Source organism: Muscardinus avellanarius (assembly GCF_963383645.1).
Source record: "Muscardinus avellanarius genome assembly, chromosome: 5".
Classification (NCBI taxonomy): Eukaryota; Metazoa; Chordata; class Mammalia; order Rodentia; family Gliridae; genus Muscardinus; species Muscardinus avellanarius.
The window spans coordinates 93,495,471-93,505,351 of NC_137790.1; the positions used below are offsets into that span (position 1 = coordinate 93,495,471).

A 9,881-nucleotide genomic window follows, 5' to 3' on the forward strand; every position below is an offset into this window, starting at 1 on the left:
TCACATATGTGCATAATGTTAACGGAAGTGGTTCCTTCATTGATTCTCCCTCTTCCTCCTCTTTTCTTTAAATCACCATGTGACTCGAGTCGAGTTTCTCCTCCATTATCTGAAGTCTCTTTGTGAAGTCTCTCCATCTCTCCGGTAACCTAGTTACTCTTATTTGCACTTATTTACAATCCTACCAACAATAAAGAAGAATTATTATTTTCTCACATATTCACCAGCATTTATTGTTGTTTGGCTTCATTTTTTTTTTTTTTTTTTTTTTTTTTTGCTGGTCTGGGGGTGGAACCCAGGGGCATTTAACCTCCGAGCTACACCCCCTGCCCTATTTTTATTCTTTATTTTGAAACAGGGCCTCACTAAGTTGTGGAGGGCCTCACTAAGTAGCTGAGGCTGTCCACGAACCACCATCCTCTGGTTTCAGCCTCCTGAATGCTGGAATTACAAGCGTGTGCCACCACACCCGGCTTTGATTGACAGTTTGATTGTGGTTAGATGGAATCACAGTGTAGTTTTGATTTGCATCTTCCTGATTGCTAAAGACATTAAACATTTTTTTCATTTATTTATTTATTGGTCATTTCTATCTCTTATTTTGTGAAGTATCCATTTAGTTCAACTTTCCATGTATTGAATGAGGGTTTTTTAGTTTAAGTCTGTATATTTTATATATTAGTCTTCTATCAGAGATACAGCTGGCAAAAGTCTCCCTTCTGTAGACTCTCTCTTTAGACTAATTAAGGTTTCCTTTGATGAATAGAAACTTTTTAGTTAAATACCATTCTATATATTATTTCTTGTTTTAATTTTCTGAGCTTTAGGGGTCTTGTTGAAAAAGTTACTCCCTGTGCCTATATTTTGCGGTGTTGGACTTAGGCCTTCCTCTCGTAACTTCAAAGTCTCTGGTCTAATTTTTATGTCTTTGATCCATCATGGGCAGGGTGAGAGGTAAGGATTTAATTTTATTTTCTACAAACATCCAGTTTTTCCAACACCATTTGTTGAACAGGTTTTCTTTCTCCAGTGCATATTTTTGGCACTTTTGTTAAAAATAAATTGGCTGTAAGTGTGCTATTTTGTTTCTGTATCTTCCATTCTGTTCCATTGATATATGTGCCAGTTTTGTGCCAATATCATGCTATATATATTACTATAGCTCTGTAGTATAATTTATTTTTGTGTGTGTGTGGTGGAACCCAGGGGCGTTTCTACCTCCAGGCTATACTCCCAGACCTATTTTATACTTTATTTGGAAACAGGCTCTCACTAAGTTGCTGAGAGCCTCGCTAAGTAGCTGAGGCTGGATTCAAACCTAAGTGATCCTCCTGTCTCAGCCTCCCAAGTGTTGGGATTACAAATGTGTGCCACCACACCTGGCTCAGTAATATAATTTAAAAATGGGGTCTGTGGTGCCCACTGGATGGTTATTGTTGCTAAAAATTACATTGGCTCTTCTGTGTCTTTTGTTTTATATAAAATTTATGACAGAATTTTCATAGTTTGTGAATAATGGCTGATATTTTGATAAGAATTGCATTGATTCTGTGGATCATTTTTACTTTGCCCATTCAAGAGCAAGAGAGAGCTTTCCATTTTCTAAGAGCTTGATTTTTTTTTTTTAGTGTTTTATAATTTTCATTGTAGAGGTCTTTTACATCTTTGGTTAGATTTATTCTTGTGTGTGCGTGTGTGCGTGTGTGCGTGCGTGTGTGTGTGTGTGTGTGTGTGTGTGTGTGTGTGTGTCTGGGGATGGAACTCAGGGACATTCTACCTCCAAGCTACACCCCCTGTTATATTTTTTATTCTTTATTTTGAAACAGGGTCTCACTAAGTTGTGGACAGTGTCACTAAATAGATGAGGCCGTCCACACCACGATCCACCTGTCTCAGCCTCCCGAATGCTGGGATTACAAGCATTCACCACCATGCCTGACTAGATTTATTCTTGACATGTTATGGTTTTTTGTGTGACTGTGAATTTAATTATTTCCTGGGTATATGTTTCAGTGGATTCCTGCCTGGCATATATAAACACTAATAATTTTTAAATTGATTTCGTATCCTGATACTTTACTGAATTTGTTAAGTAATTCTAGAAATGTTTTGGTTTAATTTTCTGAGTCTTCTAAATATAGAAACATGAATCTACAAATAGAAATACTTTCAGTTCTTTTTCTATTTGAATTCTTTTGATAGCCTTCTCTTGCCTCATCACTCTGACAGAGTTTCAAGTACTTTGTTGAAAAGCAGTGGTGATATCGAGCATTCTTGTCTTGTTTCTGTTTTTAAAACAAATTTCCACAGTTTTTCTCCACTTAATCTGATGTTGGTTTGGGTTTTATTTTATATTGCCTTAAAGATGTTGAGGTAAGTTTTTTTTTATTCTAATTTTATGCAGTGCTATTAACATGAAGGGGTTTAGAATTTGTCCATTGCTTTTATAGCATTGAAATGATTATGTAATTGTGTCCTTAGTTCTATTTATGTGGTGAATAACATGTATTGACTTGTGTATGTTGAACCAACCTCACACCTTTGAGATAAGATCAACTTGGTCGTGGTGTACAATTTTGTGTGTGTTTGTGTGTGGCACTGGGGTTTCTGGAAACCCTTCTACCTCCAGGCTACACTCCCAGACCTATTTTATACATTTTATTCGGAAACAGGCTCTCTTAAGCCAGCGAAGCTGGCTTCTAACCTGTGCAATCCTCCTGTCTCTGCCTCCCAAGAGCGTGGATTACAAGTGTGCACTACCATGCCTGGCAGTGGTATACAATTTTAATGATATATTTTTAAATGCACTTTATTAGTATTTTGTCTAGAATTTTTGAATCTATGTTCATCAAATATATTGATCTTTGATTCTTCCCTTGAGAGATCTGTATTCAGTCTTGGTATTAAGGTGATACTGGATTCATTGAAGGAGTTTTGAAAGATTTCATCTCTTTCATTTTATAGAATAACTAAGAAATATTATGTTTAGTTCTTCTGTAAATCTTTGGTAGGATTCAGCTGGGAATCTCTCTGAATCTGGTCTTTTCTTTGATGGAAGGCTTTTTATCTCCATTTATGGTTTATTTGCTTGCTATTGGTTGGCTTAGGATTTTTATATCATCTTGATTCAATTTAGGTAGATTGTATATATCTAGACATCTGAGAATTTTTTCTATTTTCCCATTTATTGGACTGTAAAACTTTAAAATAATTTCTGATCATTTTCCAGATTTTCCTACTTTCTGTGATAATATCTCCTTTTTCATCTCTAATCTTAATAATTTGGGTTGAATCATTCTTTTGGTTAGGTTGGCTAAGGATTTATCAAATTTTAATATTTGCAAACAATCAGCTTTGTACGTTGTTGACCTTTTTCTAATTTTTTTTTGCTATTTCATTAATTTATGATCTGATTTTAATTGTTTTCTGCCTTATACTGGTTTGGGAACCAATCTGTTCCTGTTTCACCAGGTCCTTGAGGTATGTCATTACGTTGTTTATTTGGTGACTTTCTATCTTTGTTATGTGGTTACTCAGTGCTTGAAAATTTTTATTTTTTTACTTTAAAATAGGAATTTATTAGAAGACACAAGTGTAAAACAAAACTCAACAAAAATTCAAATGAAAATTATTGATGGTTTAAAAGTAAATTTCAAGAATAAAAAGTACATGTCTAAAATATAAAATGTATTAGATAGGTTTAAGATACAAGCACAAACAAAAGAGCATATAAACAGGTGAATGTAAAAATAACCAGCAAAGCTTTCCAAATAAGAGAAAATAGTAAAAAGGATAGTGAAAAGTACAAGAAAAATACTAAAAGATAGTAGAACAAGTTTCAAAGAAATAGCATACATGTAAGTGGGTATAAGAGAAGAAAGAAAAAATGGAAGGGTGGGGTGCAGCTCATTAATAGAACCCTAGGTTTACTCCCCAGTGCAATAAATAAATGAATAAGTAAATAAGTAAATTAATACAACATTGAGTACATATTAGATGAAAACTTTCAAACTTAAAAATATAATAATGGTTCAGGTTTAAAACCTTTTATGAGCCTGAAGGACAAATACAAACAAATTCCATATTTTAATGAAGGTAATAAGAATTAATTACAAGGAAAATATTTTAATATGCTTTTATTGATGCATTATAATTGTATATTATAATGAGGTTGCTAGTGATAGAAATATACATGCACACAGTATTTAGATTCCTTCCAGATCCCATTTCACTCCCTCTTTGCAATACAAATTATTGAGATTGGTACTGATAAATTTCATTTATGATGAAGTTTCTCTATTCTTCCCCACCTCCCTCCCCCAATTCCCTTCCCTTCACTACTCTACTGGTATCTCTATTTATTTATCTGAAGTACATTTTGTTTCCCAATTTCTCTCTTGCTTCCATATATGAGAGAAAACATACAATGGTTCACTTTCTGAGACTGGCTAATCTCACTTAGCATAATATTCTCTAGTTCCATCTATTTTTCTGAAAACAATGTAATTTTGTTCTTTATGGCTGAGTAAAATTCCATTGTGTGTGTGTGTGTGTGTGTGTGTGTGTGTGTGTATCACAGTTTTGTAATCCATTCATCTGTTGATGGATATCTAGGCTTGTTTCATATTTCCAATTGTGAACTGTTCTATTATAAACATAGATAAGCATATATCACTAAATTATTCTGACCAATTCCTTTGCAAATATTCTCAGGGAATCTCCATGTTGATTTTCATAGTGGCTGTGCAAATTAGCAATCCCACCAATAGGGCATAAAGGTTCTATTTCCCCACATCCTTTTCAACATTTATCATTGTTTGTTTTCTTGATTAATGCCTTTTTAAGTGGAATTAGATAAAATCTCAGTGTACTGTTGGTTTGCATTTCTCTGATTATAAATGATGCTGGGTATTTTTATAATATATCTGCCAGTCATTTGTATTTTTTCTTCTAGAAGTATATATTCAGTTGAAAAGTATCTATTCAGTTCAATGGCCTATTTTTAGGGGTTATTTGGGGTTTTAGTGTTAAGTTTTTTAAGTTTTTTGTATATTCTAGATATTAGCCTCTATCAGAGGAATACCTAGCACAAGCTTCCTCCTATTCTGTAGGCTCCTTCTTCAAACTCTGATTTTTTTCCTCTGTGACACAGGAGCTTTTTAATTTACTGCCACCCCAGTTATTGATTCTTATGTTTACTTTCTGAGCCAATGGAGGTATTATTAATGAAGTCTTAATAAGTCTTCTCTGTGCCTACATGTTGGAGTGTTGGTTCTATGCCCTCTTCTAGTAATTTCAGTCTTTAATTTAATATCTGGGTTTTTATCCATCTTTATTTAACTTTTGTGTAGGGTGGGAGAATAGGTCCAATTTCATTCTTCTACATATGGATAATGAGTTTTTCCAGTAACTCTTGTTTTTTTTTTTTTTGTAAATAAGGCACAAAGTTTATTTACACTCATAATTGTATCATATATCATTTTATGATTCATATTTACAATACCCTACCAAGTATTTGTATTCTGGATTATTCCTTCACATTTTCTGATATCAGGGATAATGTTCAAACACTTAATACACTGGTCTCCTCTCCGTAAACCAATCACAAAGCTAAATAAATACTAGAGAAAAACTTAAGCAAGTACTTGAAGGCTTGATCTTCTATTTACTTCAAGACAACAGAAGAGACAGTTGATTGTGATGAAATACTATGAGAACTGTTTCTAATTCACCAGAAAGTGTAACTGTTGAAGTACCAACTGAATAGAATGGATCTGTCAAAGGGCAATCTGATCTGCAGGCTGGCTTCTACGTCCCATCACTCTCATACTCTTCTATGACCATGTCTTCTTCTGTGTCCACTTGCGAGGACCGGGGCTGAGGCTGGCTGGCAGGCAGCTCAACCCCGCTATTCTGACTCAAAGGAAAAGACCAAGTTTCTGGCTCAGCAGGTGGAGTGGGTGCGCCCTGAGCGTCCTCTGCAGGCTGTCCTCCACCCAGCAGAGCTTCATCTCCAGTGTCAGTCTCTACCATTCCATACTCTCTGTCTGTCAAGGCTTCTATTTTCAACCTTCCAAAATGTTGTTTCAGAGGAAATCTTCCAATATCTTGGATAAAAGAAATCTGAGCTTGATTTCTCATTGGAATGGTTAGCAGAGTGAGATACGGCAATAGCTGAGTTTGGAGGCATAAAGCTGGTAGGCAGAAGTCAGAAAAAAGTTCTCTTGCTGCCAGACAATTTTCCCGATACTTTTTAAATATTAGAAACCACTGGGGTTTGTGTAAGGGTCGAAAACTTGATCCTCCTGCTTGACAATGAGCAAATCCTCGGGCTTTGTTGGAATGTATCACACCTCTCGTCGCTATCGATGTACTATATTCCCTGAGTAAAGAGCGTGTATTCCAGTCGCCACTGAGGATATCCGCAAAGCTCAGAAATTCACTGGCTCTTACAAGATCATCCACTTCCATAAAGAAATCTATATAGTTTTGGTGAAGATATAAATTAAATAAGTCCCCAGGCATGTGTGACATTTCCACTACTTCCTCAGGTTTAACAAGTAATGTATCCCGTTCATACTCTGATAAATGAGAAGGCAACTGAGGTGAATCTAATTCTGTTAAAGGTGCTCTTTTACAATACAGGATTTTTCCCAGCGCTCTGAAGAGAAAGAGAGAAGTATCTTTGCCACCAATAGCTTGGACCTCGTGGTTCTCAAAAATCCTCTCAGTCTTTTTCATTCGCTTTGATTTTGACAGCACAGTGTCTGATTTTAATGACACTCCTTTTTTCCTTGGCTGTAAACTGTTCTCTCCTTTTGAAGAAGAAAACTGGAGGCTGTTTATTGCACTTCTGATATCTCCAGAACATCCTTGACAAAGCAACTCTAGGGAAGTTTTATCAGGGACAATGATTTTCCCTCCATTCTTATTAGCTTCTATAGTCACTATTTGATTAAGAAATTTCATCATAATTGTTGGTGCCACAGGGTTGAAACTAATGTTTGAAATAGAACACTCTTCTTGAATTTCTTTGGGAAACAATAATCTATGATTATTATCTCCACTGACACTGTCAGAGATTACAAAGACAAGAGGACAGCGGCCAATCTGTACATACTTCCTTAGAATTTCATGTAAAGTTTGAGAATCTCGATAAAACTGGTTAGGTAAATCTTCGACCAGAATTATCTTTTTATCAGTTGTCAGATCATCTCCAACCATTTGTAGTTTGTTGTACTTTGTTGCTCTTAATAGAAACTCTTTGAACACTGCTATCTGTGATTGATATGGAACTACATGGAAGCTTGATTCAAAATTAAACATCTCTTTGAAATTATCTTTTTGGAAATCTGGTAAAACTGGATTGATCCACTCTTGAACTTGAATACCATTCTCCTTTGAGAGAATTTTTATAGTAGTTGTCTTTCCACATCCAGGAGGACCTGTTATTAATAATATAGAGCCACCCTGTTTTGATTGTCTTTCCAGGACTTCAGCTTTTAACCAGGTTTCAACTTCCTCAATTTTCTTTTTATGCACAGCAAGTTCTTGCTGAGTTTCTGGTTTATATTTATCCACCCAAGGTTCATTTTCAGACAGATATTCTTTTGAATTTTCTAGACCATAAATATGTTCAGAGGATGGCTTTCCTTTTTTTCGAGCTGGAAATCGGTTACTTTCTAATGCAGAAGGTACATTTTTTCTTCTATGATTTGAGTTATTCACAGATAAAGATGTGGAAGTAATAGTAGAGATGGCTATATTCTCTGAAAAATCATCAAATGATGGGTCTACCCAATCTGTTACCTTTGTGGAAGATAACTTTGGTCTAAGAAAAGTTTTTGACATTATAAACTTTAACAGTTCCCATCCGTAGTATACAATCTGCAGTACATTAAAGTATAATTCACCTCTCCAAACCAGCTAACAGTTAGAAAGCTTTTATGTTTCAAAAATGTATGCTGGTGGGGTGGGGGGGGTGTTTGAGCAAATACAGTTGGCACGTCGGAACAAAAGGTGAAGATTGTTGCTATGGTTAGGACTCTAATGACTCTTCAATAACAATCACCTCTTTCCGGGCGCTGCATCCCCTCGTGGGCGGAAAGGAACCGCGGAGCCCAGCCTCGGCTCCTGGCAGCAGGGCAGCCGGCTGCCCTCCCCGGGCTCAGCGCCCAGACTCCGAGGCCACGCCCCCCCTGGGCAGTAACTCTTGTTGAAGAGTCTGTCTTTTCTCCAGCATATTTTTGTTTACACTTTTATCAAAAGTCAAGTGGCCATTAGTGTGAGGATTTGTTTCTGTATCTTATATTTTATTCCACTGGCCAATTTGTTTATTTTTGTGCCAATACCATGCTGATTTTATTACTACAACTTTGTAGTAAGATATTAGGTATTAGCCGGGCATGGTGGCGCACGCTTGTAATCACTGCGCTTGGGAGGCTGAGACAGGAGGATCGCTCAGGTTCGAAGCTAGCCTCAGCTACTTAGTAAGGCTTTCAGCAACTTAGTGAGACCCTGTTTCAAAATAAAATATAAAATAGGTCTGGGAGTATAGCCGGGAGGTAGAAAGCCTCTGGCTTCCACCCCCAGTACCACCAAAAAAAAAAAAAAAAAAAATATATATATATATATATATATATATATATATATATATATATATTAGGTATTATGTAGAAATTAAGTAGAAAATTATATTGGAGAAATTATTATGTAGGAAATTACATATAATGATGCCTCCAGCATATTCTTATTGCACAGAATTGTTTTGGCCACTGTAGGTCTTTTGTTCTTCCATATGAATTTTAGGATTGTTTTTTCTAACTTTCATCAGTCTTATAAATAATCTGGAGTCTTGAGGAAATTATTTCACAAGATAAAGGAGATAGAATGATACTGCATTTATCTGAAGATGCCCATATTCCTCATAGGAGAGCAATTTATCTCCTGTATGCACATTGAAAATAGAGTGAAGACATGTTGGATGTGGATCCTGCTTAAGTTTCTGGACCTTATTAGCCTGATGCATATAGCAGTATAGAATTTCTCTCATACATTTTATAGTCGAATGCTCCAGCTCATGGGTCTTTCCCTTGTCATTATCAATACATCTATCTGTATGCTAGAGCCAAAGCCCAGGCCCCAGAAACAAATACAGACTGTCCTGAATCTTAGCCTTCTGATCACCTCATATTTTAGTTGGAAAAAACCCTGTGGTTGGACTTTGATACAGCAGCAATGTTGACTTGACAATTCTGTAATAATGATCTAATTTATCCCATAGAGTTTCATTATCAGGTCTTGTAAGACTAATACTTTTAAGAGGTTCATAAATTGGGCCAGACCTTAAAAAAGCAGGCAGAGATGAAATGGCTGCATCAGGTGAGTTGGCTTTTTTTTTTTTTTTTTTTTTTTTTTTTGTGGTACTGGGGTTCCCGGAAGCCCTTCTACCTCCGGGCTACACTCCCAGACCTATTTTTACATTTTTATTTGGAAACAGGGTCTCCTAAGCCAGCGCATGTGGCTGGCTCCCAACCAGCGCGATCCTCCTGTCTCTGCCTCCCAAGCGCGGGGATTACAAGCGTGCGCCACCATGCCCGGCTCAAATTGTTGATTCTAACATAAGTGTTGCAGGCTAAACTACAGCAATTTTAAAATGCTTGGCCCAGACTCTTTGCTCAAGGACCCTCCAGCTCACATAGGACAGGAGCCCTGCCATCCCTGCCATACTGCTCAGCTGCTGCCCTAGAACTCCCACCCTGCCCAATTTTTTCTCTTAACATTGCTTTCAAAGTGTCCCATAGATTTTGGTATGTTGTGTCTCTATTTTTAATTCTAGAATTTTAAATTTCTTCTGTTATTTTTCTCTGTCCTAATTATAA

General features: G+C 36.3%; 1 protein-coding gene across 1 annotated transcript; it reads right to left on the reverse strand.

The window, feature by feature from the left end:
- Nucleotides 1–5,808: 5,808 nt before the first annotated feature.
- Nucleotides 5,809–7,851, reverse strand: LOC308263056 (cell cycle checkpoint protein RAD17; the record flags this gene model as incomplete). The annotated part of the gene is made up of 1 exon (XM_080695915.1): nt 5,809–7,851. One exon carries the CDS (start codon nt 7,849–7,851, stop codon nt 5,809–5,811), a length of 2,043 nt encoding a protein of 680 aa, XP_080552041.1.
- Nucleotides 7,852–9,881: the final 2,030 nt, after the last annotated feature.